We start from the raw sequence: 18,189 nt of genomic DNA on the forward strand, positions 1-18,189 counted from the left end.
AAGATATAAGCTCATCCCGACGTTACACTCATCAAGAGCTTTTATTTGAGTACCCACATGCATTTTTGATATATTTTTCATTATACATATATATTTTAAAGATATAAGCTCACCCTGATGTTACGCTCATCAAGAGCTTTCATTTGAGTACCCACATGCATTTTGATATATTTTTCATATATAAATATATGAAAAATTGATGTGGGTACTCAAATGAAAAGTCTCAATAAGTGTAACATCGGGATGAGCTTATATCTTTACAAATGTCAATAGTTCACAAGGTACAAGGACATTTCTTAATTATTGATATTTTTAAAGATATAAGCTCATCCTGATGTTACACTCATCAAGTGCTTTCATTTGAGTACCCACATCAATATTTCATATATTTTATATATTTATATATATGAATAAATGAAAAATATATCAAAATGCATGTGGGTACTCAAATGAAAGGTCTTGATGAATGTAACATCAGGATGAGCTTATATCTTTAAAAATATCAATAGTTCACAAGATACAAGGTCATTTCTTAATTATGTATCTAAAGATAGAGCATTTTCGAATCCAGCCTAAATACTTATAATAAATTGACTATTGGTGAGAATAATATGAAACCTTAAAAAGACACAACTCCAGGTCAAGACTTTTCCAATGCTACCCAATTTAACTAGAAAAACCCATTTTATCATATAAATACACTGTCCACAAAATTTTGCTTATTCTCTTAATAATGTAGATTATTAATCCAAAGATTAATAAATTTAACAAATATTTTTAACTTTTATTCCCTAAATTAATGCTTATATATTAGAAATTGATGATTTTTTTTGTTAAAAATAAATATTTAAATCATTTTTTTTAACCCGTAAAATAAATCACCGAATCATTAATTAACTTTCCACCAGCAAAATTCAAAGTCCCACGGAATAATATTTCTCACCAAACCCTGAGCTTTTTTTTCTTTTTTTTTCTCAGTCTGCAGTTTTTATATTTTTTATTAGATTGTCGGTAGCGGGGGTGCAAAATGAATTGGAAGATATCGGGTCATGTTACTCGGCAAGGTCGCTGTCTGAAAGTCTTGAGTCCAATTAGCACCTCGGCATAGTCTCTAGTCACAGTCTCCTGGCGAATAAGCCGTATTACGTAGTAAGGAGGATGAGGAGAAGGAAAAAAAGAGGATATTCGAATCAAAAAGAGATGAAAGTTTAAGTAAGACTGTTTGCTGTAAGATGGGGACAGAGTGAGGTGAAGAAGGGTAGTTGGCAAAAAGATAAAGTTGAGATAGAGTGAGCAAAAGGAGCCTCAAAGTTTACCCTCGAAGATTTCACCCTTGGTTCTAATTCGGTCATATCTATTCTTCCTTTTTTTTCTTTCTTTTTCTTTATATACTTTTTTATTCTTGTTATTATCTCAGACGTTTTTCAGTTATATAAGAAATATCTTGGCTCCGTCATTTTACGGTCCTTCGCAAAACTTTGACCCCGAGGTATTCAAATTCTGGAGGACCCTTGTATATCTTGTGGATCTAAGTCTCGGGACTTGCTTGGTACAAGGAAGAAGCGAAGGATGAAAGAAAGAACGAGGGACAGGAATGGAATAAAAGAACCGGTACGTGCCTGGAAAATTTTCTCTATTCTGATCTAAGCCCCGTGTGAGCAATATAAGTTCGGAGCAAACAGACCAGTGTGTGGTTTTAAATGGATAGGACTCCTCCAATAAGAAAACGATACCGTGATAAATATCATCGGTTTATTGAATTTACGTCGCAGATACGCTACGCCCCCTTGAAAGGTATATTCAGATTAAAACGTGCTGGAAATTCTCAAATTCTTGGGTGACTTACGTTATTGCCATCCTATTGGGCTTTCGGAATGATCAAACATCGACTTTGATTATTAAATATTGGTACAATTTACTAAAAAATACTCTTTGAGGTTCAAAATTGATATTTGGACTGAAAAAAAAATTAACTTGATTCGAGAGAAAAAATTTTGAACCAAAAAAATAATTTTGAAGAGAGTAATCCCTCATGAAAAAAAAATATATGTCAAAATACATAAAAAATATATTTCAATTATATTAAAAAACTATAAAAAATATATAAATTATGTATATTACACTGATAGAAGGATTTCTTAGTATTTAAAAAGATTTCTTTGTATTTAAGAAATCATTTCTTAAACATCATTTCTTAGTATTTAATAAATATTTCTTAAATACTAAGAAATATAAATATTAAGAAATATGTCTTAAATACAAAGAAATATTTCTTAAATACTAAGAAATATTTTTTAAATGCTAAGAAATGATGTTTAAGAAATGATTTCTTAAATACAAAGAAATCTTCTTAAATGCTAAGAAATCCTTCTATCAGTGTACACGGAGAAAAAAATATTGTTAGAATAAGGATACGTATCGTTATTCTGACTATACGCCGTATAGTCATTTTTTTTAGAGATATACGCTGTATAGCCAATTCAGCTATACATCGTATCATCAAAATGACGATCCATATCATTATTTTAGCGTTACATTTAGTTAATTCAACTATACAGATCCTCACGTTAACGAAACAATTGCCTGTTTTGACGAAACTACATATATTTACAAGAGCTATTCTCTGTATGCTTTTAAGGAAGTTCGAGCGTAACTAACGAGTCAAAATAATGTTAAAATTTTTTTTTTATTTTAGTCTTCCCAATATTCATCAAAATTCTTTATTTTAATTTAAAATAATTTAAACAATTTAACAATTGATGATTTTTACTTATTTAATAAAGTAAAGTAATAAAATGACTTTGGTATTTATTACTTACCGGAATAAATAAACAGATTTGGCAATAGCGCGCTTGATTGTACCCACAACAGAGACGTGGATAAGTGTGTGAGTTAAACATTTTTCTCCCTGTAACTATATTTCTATCCTTTTTTTTTTCTCAGCTGTTGACGCGATGTTGTCAAATCTTTATTCGAATAAATGGCTGACGATAAACGAGTTACAAAGTTACAAATCTAGTGTCTCAACAAACTCTGTAGTATATAATTAAATAATCAATATTTAATAGATGTTAAATAATTACAAGTGTGTATATTTATTTTTTTAATATAATTTTTTTAATTGGAGAGTTTTTAGAATCTTAAATAGTTGGGGCTAGTATCCTGGATAGTAGCCTTTACCATTTTTTATAGTAACTATTACCATAAAAACTATTAATATTACCATCCTTTATTTTCAAAGCTGCTATTAAATAATTTATAATCTCAACAAAATTCATTTGTACTAACTTTTTCTGATTATAGAGTTTTTGAGCTCTATATTTTTCAGAAATAAAATATTTTCTTAGCGCAAACTTTCTCTTTGAGATATAAATTTCTAAAGAAGTGACAACGTAATACAAATACAGAACTTTACAGCAAAAATAAATTAAAAAGCATGAAGCGAATTCATCAAAGCTAAATATCATTTTACAGAATTCCCATTGAAATTCTATAAATAAGCTATCGTTACACTTCTTACTTAGATAAGTCTGAATTAATATTTATTTCTGTAATAATAATTTACTAAAAAAAAAAAATTTAACTTGAGATTCATTATCTTTTTCTCACAATCTCGTTTAAGAGCCCAATTAAAAAGCGCTATTAATTTTTATTATAAAAAAAATTACTACAAGAGATTGAAGATAAAACAATTAACTTCTATAATTATCAATTCTTATTTTTTTTTACGTGTAATTTTAGAAAAAATTGAATAATCTACGTGCAACGCTTCAATGAGTATGACCTAATTTAAACGACCGGTGGAAACTGAAACTGAGGATAAAATTAAATTTAAGATATACCGAGGCCGAGAGGAAGGAGAGCGAGATGAAATTCGGATAAAAGTAGATCACTACTTTTATTGAAATATAAATGTGTAATGTAGTACTTTATACTTATAATTCATAATTGACTGATATCTCAATTTATAAAAAGAATTTTAATAATATTAATCATAACCCAGAGTGAATTTTATTGGAATTATTTTTTTTTTCTATAATAAAAATAGAGTCCAGAAACTTTCTGCTTTTTTCAAGAAATTTATTCTTAATTTTTATTCTGAATATTTATTCTAAATATTTATCAATTGATTAATTTTTGAGCTGAAAAATTTTATACAAGATTTTAAATAGATTAATCGGATAATTAAAAATTTATTTAAAAAAAAAATTTGGTGTCACGTTAAGTGATTCCCAGAATTTAATGCTACGACAACTAATACCTGTAATTTGATCCCAGCGTCAATTGATCCCACCGATAACTGATCCCTAGTTTCAGCATCTTACATCTAGTAAGATCGGGGTGATGATGATGGGATAAGTTGTCAGTGGGATCATTTGAGGTGGGATCAGTTCGCTGTAAAAAAAAGACGGGGTAAGTCCAAAGCGGTGTAGGTGTTAAAATTTGCGGTGTTAAATTCCAACACCGAAAGCGGTGATAAATAACACCGCTGCCGGTGTAAATATTTTTTTCCGGTGTTAAAATATTTTTTGATGTTGAAGATATTTTATTCTGTGAATACTTTTATTCACTAAATTACTACTATTGGGCAGTATATTCATTAATTCATAAAACTATTAATTATTGAAATGGTAGGTGTAAAATTGTATAATTTTTAAACAAAGTCTGTATTACATAGGTAACAATTTAAATAACTACAAACTGAAATTAAAATTTGTTCTGGATGATACTCATAGACTTTTTATATTTTTTTATGTCATACATTTTTTTCTTAACTTTTATAGGCACAAATTTGTTTATTTCAGTAAAAATCATAAAAATTACACCCGCCCACAAAAAAAAAGTGGTCTGTACTTTTGACCGGACCTACTTATCTTTATGTATTTTGACATGCTGAATCTGAATCTGAAGTCAGTTTTGCCCGCACACCCTCAAAATTATAGGTAAAATGCAAAAAACCCAAAAAAAAGGCAAAAAATTGCGAAAAACTGCAGTCATCGTTCTCTTCATTCTACTTATACTTCATTTTTTATAGATTTTAAAATTTTGTGAATATTTAAATTCTAAGATCATATTTCATCCATTAAAATGCACCTGAGTCATTAACAATCGTGATTAATAGATTTTTTCTCATATTTAAAACTGCAATTTTCTCGATTTTTTTTATTTTTTGAGATTTTTTTTTAATTTTAAAACGTCAACAGGACAAGAAAACTTCAGATTCAAATTCAGTGGAACAAAGTACATAAAAATTATACTCAATCTGAATCCAAAAAATTTTTTTCATCTCGATAATTTCGATTTTTCATGATTTCTTGCCTTTTTTTTCGGTTTTTTGCAATTTTTTCAAATTTTGACGGATCAAGGGGCTACTCAACGTTTAGATTTAGATTCAGTGAATTCTATATGAAAATCATACTTGATCTGGGTTCACAAAAATTTATTCATCGCTGTGACTGCAGTTTTTCGCAATTTTTTGCTTTTTTGGGTTTTTTTTTTGTATTTTACTCATAATTTTGAGGGTGTACGGGCAAAACTGACTTCAGATTCGGATTTAGCGCGTCAAAATACATAAAGATAGGTCTGGTTAAAAGTATAGACCACTTTTTTTTTGTGGGCCAGTGTAATGAATACTACTTTAATATATTTTCTATTTATTTTTTTTATTTAAAAACTAAATTTTATTATGTTTTATAAATTTTATAATCTTGATATTTTAAATAGAATGGTTACTCCTCTTTTACACTGGTATATATGGAGCCAAAAATTTTTAACTTCCCGCTAAGAAAATTGAAAATTTTATTTTTTTTTTAATTTAGATTTTTCATAATTTTATCTCCGCGTAGAGGGCGCTCGCACGTATTAGGCTTAAGAACTCTTGATACATGGCCGCCCCCAAATATGACAAAATATGGCAAAATTAGCTTTAAAACTCTCGATAAATTATTTTCTTATGATTATTATATACTAATCGAATTTTTTTTGCATCCTCCAAATTGTTCTGAAGCCAAACCATTGATTACTTTTTTTTTTTTTTATAGTTTTTTTCATAATTTCGTCTCGCGATTCCGCATCGGAGAGCGTGGGGTGCGCTCACACGCAATAGGCTTGAGAACTCTCGATACATGGCCGCCCCCAAATATGACAAAATATGGCAAAATTAGCTTTAAAACTCTCGATAAATTTTTTTCTTATGATTATTATATACTAATCGAATTTCTTTTGCATGCTCTAAAAGGTTCTGAAGCCAAACCGTTAATTATTTTTTTTTTAATTTAGATTTTTCATAATTTCATCTCCGCGATTCCGTATCGCTACCTATATTTCATTAAAAATAACCGAATTTATCATATGACTATCTTGGACACAAAATTTTTCTTATTCTCTCAATAATATAGATAACTTGACTAATTAATTTAAAAATTCAATTATTAACTTTCTACTTTTGAAAATTATTAATTTCCAAAGTGAAAAAATAAAAATTCAATTTTCTATTTCCAAAAATATTTCTATTGAATGAATATAAATTTTTTCTTTTCAAGTATAAAGATTTATCTTCCAGTCATTCAATAGGTAAAATTGATTTTGAGGTGAAAACTGCAATTTATTTAAGACTGTCTATGTTCCGTAACATCGACATCGACATTCCGAATACGGTAAAATATACATCGCTTGATCTATTGAATAAATTCTGTGTTTACGATGAAATATGCCCAGTTAAAAAGTATAGCAATATTTCCCTAAGGAAACATGAAAGCTGAAGCCGAAGCCAGTAGCTAGTATTTGCAGAGGAAAACAAGTTATAAAACAAATGATAACCATATTTCAATATCTGCATGTTTGTATTCTATTTGTTCCATTCCTTCGTAAACATTTGGATACATGATATATTAAATTTTTTACGTTTCCCGGTTTTAAATAAATGAACCAATATTTTTTTATTATTAGTATTATCATAGATATTATTTTTAATAAATAAATTAATTAGTTTATTAATAGATAAAAATAACTTACCATTACCCGTTACCGTCATCAACTGTCTTAGTTTGCTGAAAGTTGTTCCAGTGTCTTCGGGTGTCACTGTTTCTACATTTGATTCCGGCTGCGTCGTCACCATCTTTAAAAAAAATTTTTTTCAAGTTAAAAATATTTTTTTTTATTGAAAAAAAATTAAAATTAGTATTGAAGATAATTTTAGATGTTTTTCAATTAAAAATTAGATTATTAATTGTATAAAAATTGAAAAATTAATTTTATCGTGATGAATATAAAAAGCTTTCAATTTTTTGAACAATCTAATTAAGTAAGTAATTGCAAAATAGTATACATTTTGCTCCCAAAAACATATTAGTTGATTTTTTACTTAAATCTCTGAAACATTTTACGGTAATTCACAAGCACAGTGGTAACTTTTTAATGACCTGTAAGCCGTTTACACGTGCTTTCAATGTAAATGTCGTATAGGTGTTTTAGACTAAAAGCCTCGGCAGAATTTGAACTTAAAATCGATAAATAAAATTAAGTTTAAATGGAAACTTTTTTTTTCTACAATTAAGATTACAATATGTACTTATTTGTAAATTTGAAGGTTTTTAATATTTTTTCCGGTATAACTAATTAACTACACTTAAAATTGTTATTACAACATACCAATAAATAGACTAAAGAAAATTAAAAAAAAAGCAAAGCAATATTCTCGATTAAAAATTGTTTTTTTCTTCGAACATTTAACCGAAAAAATTTTCCATCAAGTACAATTTGTAGAAAATTTAATTTTTAAAAAAAAAATTGTCTTGTGATTTTTTTTACGACTAATATTTTTACCGCAATTCCAAAATTAAGATTCATAATTAATGATTCAAATTTTTGCTAGTTATAAAAATTTTTATTTTTAAATTACGACTTTTTTATTGGTCCTGAGAAAAAATTATGACATTTTTTTTAGAAAATTAAATTTTTAACAATTTTTATTTCGAAAATTTTTTATGCGACCAATATTTTTGCCTTAATATCAAAAATTTAACACCATTAATTGTTACTTTAAAATTAAGGCAAAAATCCTGGCTACAAAAATTACTAATGAATAAACTAAAGAAAATTAAAAAAAAAAACAAAGCAATATCCTCGACTAAAAATTGTTTTTTTTTTCGAACATTTAACCGAAAAAATTTTCCACCAAGTACAATCTAAGTGACTATCTAAAATAGTTATTTGTTGTCAATATAATTAGTCAATTGATTTATCGAAAAAATAAATTAAAAATCTGTATTACTATTAAAATATTCAGGCTCTGTCTGTACATAAAATTTTTATAAATTTTGTTGGTAATTTTTTAAAAATAAATTTCCTGAGAGGTGAATAAGCTTTTAAGAAACTAAAATAAAATTATTTCGATTTAATAATTATTTATTCCGATAATTAATCTTAAAAATTCATTAAAGTCACTTCATTCTAGGTGCCTAAAAAAATTAATTTTGAAAATTTCAATAATCCCGACAATATTACACTGATAGAAGGATTTGTTTATAGTTAAAAATATTTGTTAATATTTAACAAATCATTTATTAGAGACCACTTTTTAGTCCTTAACAAATATTTCTTAGTATTTAAAAAGATTTATTAATATTTAATAAATGAATATCTGATTTATTAAATACAAACAAATCATTTTAAATACTAAGAAATATTTGTTTGATACTAAAAAATGGTCTCTAATAAATGATTTGTTAACTATTAACAAATATTTTTTTAATACAAATAAATCCTTCTATCAGTGTAAAAATAAAACCCGATTTTTGAATCATCAATAAAATATTAATGGAAAAATAAGAAATCCTAATTTTTCTAATTCCAATTAATTCAACTTAACTGAAAATTTTTAGTCTAAAATTTCATCCTAAAATAAAAAGTACCAAAAATCCTTGCAAATTTCCTTAAAGTTTCTCCAATAAAAACGTCTCCAATCTCACCAAAAAACAAATAAAACGAAAGTTCGGTAATTAACGTCATCTAAAATCTGGAGAATCGTTGATAGCGATAAGACATAATCCAGGAAACTAAGGATAAAGCAGAAGTAGTTATAGTTATAACTAAACTAGTAACTAGCAGAAGATGGGAGCCGAATGGAGCGAAATGAGACGAGTACAGATGAAGAGTCTTATCGATTTATCGAGGAAATGTCGATTGGGTGTGATAATTGGAGTGGAGGAGGATTCTACTAAAGTCCTTTACTTCTCTGCGATGCTCTCGATCCAACCAGACTCTCCATAGTCTAATAGTCTACAGCCTGCTTCGAATGTCAGATAGTTACCGCAGAATTTCACGCATCCACGGTTTACTTGACTTGAAATGTTGGCGTTTCAACTAATCGCCAATGACACGCACACTTGCTTCTCTTTCTCCAGCTGTCATTCAGAGTAATATCTTGATCATGACCGAGGAATTGGAATTGGAAACCGAGTCATTCATTATCGTGGCTAATGCAACGCAAAGGGAAGGTAAATGCCACCACAAAAAGGTACGTTTATTTATTTAATTTAGAAATTGTAGTCTTTATTTTTCCTCACCTTATTTATGATTTATTAATTTAGATTAGATTATAACTGGATCGTGATAGCGCTAATGAAACTAATCGCTCGAAAAATGGGATACGTAGGGGTGGGCTTCCCTGGAAATTTATTAAACTTCCTTACTCTAGTCGTTATACGTCGAGTATAAACAACAAATTTTTTGGTAAATTATGTAATGAGTAATAAGAAGGGAAAGCGATAATGGTGATTACGTTGCGGCGTTGCCCGGATATCGGAAATCGTGGGGTTTATTCGACGCTTTCTACGCAGCGGATATCATATAAATAGAGGGTATGCTTAAGGAATAGAAAAAAAAATACGTGAGGGAAATATATAGGGAAAAAGTCAAGTATCGGAGTCTCAGTGACTTGTCAGTGGAAAATTTGGTTGGTTTTTGCCTCGCTGGTGAATTTCAGCACGGAGGTGAAATTAGGAAGTTAACACTTTACTTGGGTGAGAGAACTCACGATGGGCCAGATAATTAGACGGCTATTATGCGGACGCAGAGGAAAATAAATTAACGATTAGGAGCGTTTTTGGGTGCGATGAAGCGAGGAATGGTTAGAGGCAAATATTCAAAAATGAATAAATAAGAGCGGTTTATTTGCAGCCCCGGTGGGAGCTGGATAAATATACACACTTGGAATTGAGGAAGATCAAATATTGGGTGGGGAGAAGAAGTAATTACTAAACTGGGTGGGTCTCAAAACATGTCAACGTGCTTCCAAAGGCCGGGGCTGATGACGTAATTCTCATAATTATAGGGCATAAATTAACGCGACACAAACATTCGTCTCCCGGGAAAGAGATTCAATTTAACCCACGCGAGAGTCGAGGCTGTTTAAAATATTGTTTCGAGTAATAATCGCCTAACTGTGTTTTCAAATAATTACCTTCTGACGCACTCTATTGAACCTTTTTAAAGTTATATTTTCACTTCGACAAAAGCTATTTTGTAAAAATTCAATGATATTGTTTTTCGGAACAACAAAATTATATTTTAATTACTATTATCGTGTATATATTTTTAGATTTTCCGAGGCCATAACTGACCAGTCGGTTCTTTTAAAACAGCTAAAACAACAAACTCCCGCGACTAAAAAGTCACAAACATACTCGATTTATTTATATTTATCCGAGTATATTTTCAAAAAAAGCGAACAAACAAATCCCTCCAGTAAATATTTCGCGCACGGTTTCTCTTTCATCAATAACAACCCTGTATTTTCAGCTTTTATTTATTTATCATCCCCAAATTAATCATCTCCAGTATCAAGTAAATTATTCGGTCTAAAAATTTTTCCAAAGTTCCAATAAAAAATTTGATACTCATAAAAATTACAATAAATCCGAAAAAGATTATCGCTGCAATAAAACCAATTTATAAAACTTCAAAATCACCATTATGAATAAAATATTACGATATTAAACTACCCAATTCAATAAATCTTTTTTTGACAACAAAAACATCTTTTCCAAAACAAAAAAAGGCAAAATAATCAATGGAGATAAATCTGGGAAAAGGAAAATCAACGAAACAAAGTATGATACAAAATTTATTGAGAAGAGTACATAATATCCTCGATAAAACCAATTTATAAATCTTCAAAATCACCATTATAATAAAACCACTTAATTCCAACTCAAAAAATTATCTAGTAAGTAAAAACCAATTTTAAACCCTCAAAAAAAAAAAAGTTCTATAAGTTAAATTTATCACCAATATAATTCGCTCGTCAATCACCTAAAAAAAATCCAAAAAGGAAATATTTATCTGGCAATATAAGTGGTAACAGGAAAACGATAGTAAGTAAATACTGAGATTGAATATTCCTGGCAGGATTCCAGTGACTTTACTGAATAATACCCAGGTAATAGGTACTATAGAAATCAAGTGAAGTAGTAGAGTATAGTAGCAGAGTAGTTGAGCAGTGAGAATCTGGTCTTGGGGTTTAGATTGTGAAAGGACCGGGTCTTCTCGCTCTGAGCTATTCTGGCAGCTCGCCAACCATTCTACTCCCAATTTACATCACCATTCTACCATTCCAAGATTGGCTTTTCCTCAGTCTCTCGCAGCATCTATCTGCGGGCTGGGTCTTTAGCTTTAGCTTTAGCTCCCTAGTAATCCCCTTCTTCATGATCTTCCATCTATCCCGCTTCTGCTTTCAGGTTATTATCATTAACACCAAATATTAAAAAATATCCATCGAAATGAAGACACCACATCGACTTCTAGCTATCAGATAATAATAATACAATTGTGGTTGCTTTGTCCAACTCTGAATTCCTACGACACCGACCCAGAGCAGAGCAGAGCAGAGTTATCAATACAGATCTCATCATTGTATTGTGTCCTAGCCATTGATGTCATTACTTTGTACAGCATTTCATCTGAGATGCTCGTCATTTTCCTCTAGCTCTTCGGCACAAAGGGTCCTTTAATTTGGAGAACAAAGCCGACGCCTTCTTGTCGGAATTCTGATAAGCTCAATACAATTTTCACTATTTCGATCAGACAACATTATGTCTCTTTTGTATGGTTGGTGCGTTAGTTCAACAGCTACTAGGTACCATCTAAGTTTCAATATCCAATGACATCCACATGCTCACATCGAGCCTGTAATCTGGTTGCAGTGTTTAATCCATCAGGGGTACAAGTAATATCAGGGCTTAATAATATCCATTGGATGGTGATGGCTGATCGAACGTAAGCATGGACTTTATCAACGCTCTGAAGCTCCCATCAAGGTTCATGGATTATAGCTCCTACTTTATCAAAGTCGATCACTTGATTGTTCAATAAGCCGTTCATTAACTATACAGGGTATCCCAAAAGTCACGGACGCCATTGTAGTATCTGATGAAAAAAATAATTCTCAGACGAAAAGTCCTTAGCCATTTTTCAATTAACCGCATAGATAATTAATTATTAATTAAAAATAACGTCTCTTTATTTGTTAGAGAGAGAGTGCCAGTGTCCAGTAAAGTATGTGCCAAACAAAGATACAACTAACTGTATGACTAACTAGTTTCTATAGCTAACGTAGTCACACATATTTACTTACACATTCACACGTGCAAGCGTCTTCGTTGGAACGCACTTGACTTGACACTAGCGCTCTCTCTCTAACACATAAGAGGACGTTATTTTAATTAATAATTAATTATCTATACGTCTGATTAAAAAATGGCTAAGGACTTTTCGTCTCAGAATTATTTTGTTTATCAGATGCTACAATGGCGTCCGTTACTTCTGGGACACTCTGTATTAACGATGTTCGATATCATATCGCTAAATTTTATAATTGTTATTTATCTTTTCGTTATTAATTGATACGTCAAACTTGTGTTAATTAATCCACAGTCGAGAGGATTTTTGATTTATTATTTACTCAACGTGAGTTTTATTGGAAAACTATTTCTTAGAATTTATATCTCAGTGGAAGGCTGATGCTTGATTACTTAATTCCAAGAGGGTGAGGGTGTGCTTCAGTTACTTTCGATTTCAAGAGAAAAATTTTTCTTACTGTCAAATTTTAGGGTAAACACGAATTAATTAAGACAACGGGAGTTGATTTTTTTTTCTTTTTCGGTTTATTAATTTGCTTCGAGGGAATTAGATTAGTTAAATGTGGTGAGTGATTCTTTTAATAATTTTGGAATTAGTACAAAGGAAAAATTTTTTTATATAATTTTTTTTGGACTTGATAAAATTTTAAAAGGTTGAAATTTTATTAAAATTTTTAATAATTAATCATGCCGATAAATTATTTAAAAATTTCCATTAAATATTAACAAAAAATAATTTTTTTTACTCACTACAGTCATGTTGATTTTTAAATTAAATTATAGAAATTTTTTTTTTCCAGTGTCTTAATTTTGATAATTAATTAATAATAACTAATTAATTTCCGAGTCTCAAATTCTCGATAAAAGTGATCACCGAATACTTAGAGACTTTCAACTTCGACCTATCTAAGATTCGCGGTAAATCCATCTAGCTTGGCGACAAAAAACTGGAGTCTCGAATTTTAGATTCTCATAAAAAAAAAATCCCGCAAAAATAGAATGTAAAAAAGGCTAATTGGTTGGTGCAGTGCTGTGCCTTAAATTAAGTCGCCTTCGATTGATTTACACCTACGGACGTATCTCGGTCGCACGCGAAACAATAAATTCTCCAACGGCCATTCCGGCCACCCCTTGAATAGCTCCAGATCACCGAATACCTTTCGCCACAATCTTCACTTAGAGTGACCCAAATCGCCAAGTGATTGCGTAAGCCTTTCTTCTATTAATTCTTGTTGAGAATTGTTACCGCAAAAAGGCTACACTGTCTTGATTAAAATTATAAGATTGTTATATTAATTTTTACTTGAAATTGCCATTATTCATTTCGACTTTTAGACTGTCATACATTTTTTAGTTACAAATTCGATTTAAAAAAAAAAATTTGTAACTACTAAAAAAATTTTGGAATAAATTTTGAAAAGAAAAACTAATTGCTTCAAAATAAATTAAAAAATTATTTATAAATTTTTATTAAAATAATTGAAATTAAACCATTTAATAAAATTGGTAGATATCGCCACAATATTGACGGTCCATTTATAAAACGATCAGCTGTGATAGTCTTGCGACCATTCCGTGACGTCCAATAATAACTAGACTGTCAGCCGCACATCACGATAATATAATATTATTTTTTTCTTATATTGTGATCAATGGAATTATACTTTGCACTGGTGTTTTTTTCTATTTTTTTTTGCGTCTTGTCAACTATACCCGATTTTATTCTTCGCTTTTTGTATTTTTTTCTTTTCAATATCTATCGTATCATTTCCTCTACTCCGTCTTATCTCAATCGTACATTACTTCAAGGCATTCCCGCATTACTGGGTAATGTCCTTGCCCTCATTTCTTTGTAAATCATCTTCGAATCCTTTACCCCAGCATTTTGTATTATTATTATTATTATTATTATTATTATTATTATTATTATTATTATTATTATTACGAGTATGATTATTTCTATTTCTCGATACTAAAATCTCTTTTGAATTTTATTTTTATCGCACAAATGATATTAAATATAATTTCAATTTAAATTATTTTTAAAATAATTTCAATTCGTTAAATGACGATTAAAAAATATTCAAAAAATTAATTACAAAATTTAATAAAATTTATTAATTTATTTTTCAGCATTTAATAAATATTGCACGCCTCATAAGCGAAGCGGATGAGGTTGTGCTCTACACTCGCCTTAAAAAAATCAATCGATTTCTTGAACTAAAATTGTCCCTATTTATTTTCTATCACACTTGTAGAACAATACTTACACATAAATGTCATGAAAAAACACTAGTTTCAACACTAATGACATTTTTAAAAGAAATTTTGCTTTTTTAAATAAATAAAAAAAATTATTCCGTGGACGTCCGACTGTCAAATGTATGTATGGAAACTGGCGTGGTCACGATAACTGCCGAAAAACTTAACTGATCAAGTCCATTTATTTTTTATACGCTTCAGTATTATCTAAAATTAAGTCCTTTTGAAGATCACGGTCTAATTCAATGTAGTTTATTTATAATTAGCAATAAACTAAAAATCCACTAATCGTTTGTACATCTATATCTATGTAAATAAGGTTCGTTTACAACACATGCGCAGTACCTTTCTTTTCTGGGTGGACAATGGCGCGAAAGATTTAAAAGTATTTTATGTATTTTATTTTAATCAATTTTATTATGGAAAATGAGATTATGAGGCGTGCACTTTTGGATTTTCCAAACTTCTTTTAATATTTTCTTACTGTCTATTACTGATAATAAAAATTAAATTAATATCAATTTTTTGCTGTATCAAATATCTTCTTCAGTTTTTATAAATTATTTGCATGCCTCATAAGCGAAGCGGATGAGGTTGTGCTCGACACTCGCCTTACAAAAATCAAGCAATTTCTTGAACTAAAATTGTCTCTATTTATTTTCTATCGCACTCGTAGAACAATATTTAAAAATATAGTCATGGAAAAACACTAATTTCAACACTTATGACATTTTTTAAAGACATTTTGATTTTTAAATAAATAAAAAAAATTCATGATATTCTAAGACCTACCAGATAATATATTAGTTAAAATTTTTATGCCATATTAGGTCAAGTGACTAGTGGATTTTTTTATTCAAGCCCAAAGATGGATGGTCCATCTTCCCTTTTGTTCGAGAGCTATATTCTCTTTTCCCATTAGTTCGATGGAAATCCATCGAACTTGAATACTAGTAAAGCTAGAAGCTTGTGGTATCTGTTCGAGTTATGTAGATGTTCATTAAGTGAAAGATAGTGAAAGAAAATTGAATAAGAGTAAAGACAGACTGAAAAAATAATTCCATCGAACTGATGGGAAGAGAGAATATAGCTCTCGAACAAAAGGGGAGATGGACCATCCATCTTTGGGCCTGAATAAAAAAATCCACTAGTCACTTGACCTAATATGGCATAAAAACTTTAACTAAAATAAAAAAAATGTTTATAAAAATTATTCCGTGGACGTCCGGCTGTCAACTGTATGGAAACTGGTGTGGTCACGATAACTGCCGAAAAACTTAACTGATCAAGTCCATTTATTTTTTATAGGCTTTAGAATTATCTAAAACTAAGTCCTTTTGAAGATCACGGTCTAATTCAATGTAGTTTATTTATAATTAGCAATAAACTAAAAATCCACTAATCGTTTGTACATCTATATCTATGTAAATAAGGTTCGTTTACAATACATGCGCAGTAGCTTTTTTTTCTGGGTGGACAATGGCGCGAAAGATTTAAAAGTATTTTTTGTATTTTATTTAATCAATTTCATTATGGAAAATGAAATTATGAGGCGTGCATTTTTTGATTTTCCAAACTTTTTTAAAAAATTATTTGAAGTGAAAAATCCTTTCATTTTTTAAAAAGTCAAGTGAAAATCGTTCGAAAAATTGACATAAACTTTGACACAAATTATTAAGATAAAAAAAAAAGACTCACCTTCTTCATAAAAGACATAACGTTTGTCGGCAACATTTTGAATTTGGAAGTAAAGTCCCACGAATTATCTTCAAAACTGACACGGAATGAAATTTAAAGTAAAGTAAAGCCTCAAAGTATTGAATTTGGGTGTCTAGTTCGACGGGAGCTAATGCCGGGTGGCGGTTAAGAAAAAACCTCAAGACGTATCAATAAAAAGCGGCCACCAGGACGACGCTCTGACGTCCCGTTGAAGCCCGAAGACGATCATAAATGCCGGCGAGCTAGATACTGCTCCTGCTCCAACAATTTATTCTCGGCTGCTTACTGTTTTTTTTATTTTATCCTTTCTTTTTTTTTCACTTTTATATCCGGACTCCTTGTGACCTAACGACACAGTCCTAATGCCGTACTTTGGTGATTTTCCTGCTCAGGATTTTGGGTCACGTCTGGTGCTCCTAAATGTGACCGCGTGAGCTGGGTCCTCGTAAGCATCACTTCCGTGTCTTACGTAATATTTTAACCAGCTTCTTTTATTCTCCTCTCGGTTTTCTTCTCACGTCCAGTCTATCAACATCAAAAATATAATTATTTGTACAATAAATGACAAACAAATTTTTTGCAGTGATATTTTTTATTACAACTATTTCTTAGTTGTAAAAAAAAATTGCAAATAATAAAGTTTATTAAATATTAAAAAATTTTTTTATCAGTGTAATAATAATAGTGACTCGTGAATTATAAATAAATAAAATTTTGCTCTATTGAATAATGACTTTTGTTAAATTGCACTGTACTTTCTTAAATATTGACGTTTTTAAAGATATAAGCTCATCCCGATGTTACACTCATCAAGAGCTTTCATCTGAGTACCCACATGTATTTTTCATATATTTTATATATTTATATATATTATATATATATATATATATATATATATATATATATATATAATATATATATATATATATATATATATATATATGTATATTTATAAAATATATGAAATTTGCATGTGGGTACTCAAATAAAAGGTCTCGACGAATGTAACTTTAAAATGGACTTATATTTATGAAAATGTTAAGAATTAAGGAATGACTGTAGCATTTTGTTAACTAATGATGTTTTTAACGATATAAGCTCATTTCGAAGTTACACTCATCGAGAGCTTTCATTTGAGTACCCACATGTATTTTTCATATATTTTATATATTTATATATATATTATATATGTATATTTATAAAATATATGAAATTTGCATGTGGGTACTCAAATAAAAGGTCTCGATGAGTGGAACATCAGAATGGACTTATATTTATGAAAATGTTAAGAATTAAGGAATGACTGTTGCATTTTGTTAACTAATGATGTTTTTAACGATATAAGCTCATTCCGACGTTACACTCATCAAGAGCTTTCATTTGAGAACCCACATACATTTTTGATATATTTTTCATATATACATATATATAATACATATAAATATATGAAAAATTGATGTGGGTACTTAAATGAAAGGTCTTGATGAGTGTAACATCAGGATGAGCTTATATCTTTAAAAATGTCAATAGTGTGCAAGATACAAGGTCATTTTTTAATTATGTATCTAGA

General features: G+C 29.5%; 1 protein-coding gene across 4 annotated transcripts in view; it reads right to left on the reverse strand.

Annotated features, from left to right (window-relative positions):
* LOC123262690 (regulating synaptic membrane exocytosis protein 2) overlaps positions 1–18,189 on the reverse strand; it is a 155,961-nt gene that overhangs the window by 119,524 nt on the left and 18,248 nt on the right. For all 4 annotated transcript variants that reach the window (XM_044725028.1, XM_044725027.1, XM_044725029.1 and 1 more), the window contains exons 2-3: positions 16,599–17,144; positions 7,015–7,117 (exon numbers count right to left, since the gene is read on the reverse strand). In XM_044725028.1, coding sequence (XP_044580963.1) covers positions 7,015–7,117; positions 16,599–16,634 — 139 coding nt within the window. In that variant the 5' untranslated portion in view covers positions 16,635–17,144. The remainder of the gene's footprint in view (positions 1–7,014; positions 7,118–16,598; positions 17,145–18,189) is intronic.

The sequence above is a fragment of the Cotesia glomerata genome, linkage group LG4 (genome assembly GCF_020080835.1).
Source record: "Cotesia glomerata isolate CgM1 linkage group LG4, MPM_Cglom_v2.3, whole genome shotgun sequence".
Classification (NCBI taxonomy): Eukaryota; Metazoa; Arthropoda; class Insecta; order Hymenoptera; family Braconidae; genus Cotesia; species Cotesia glomerata.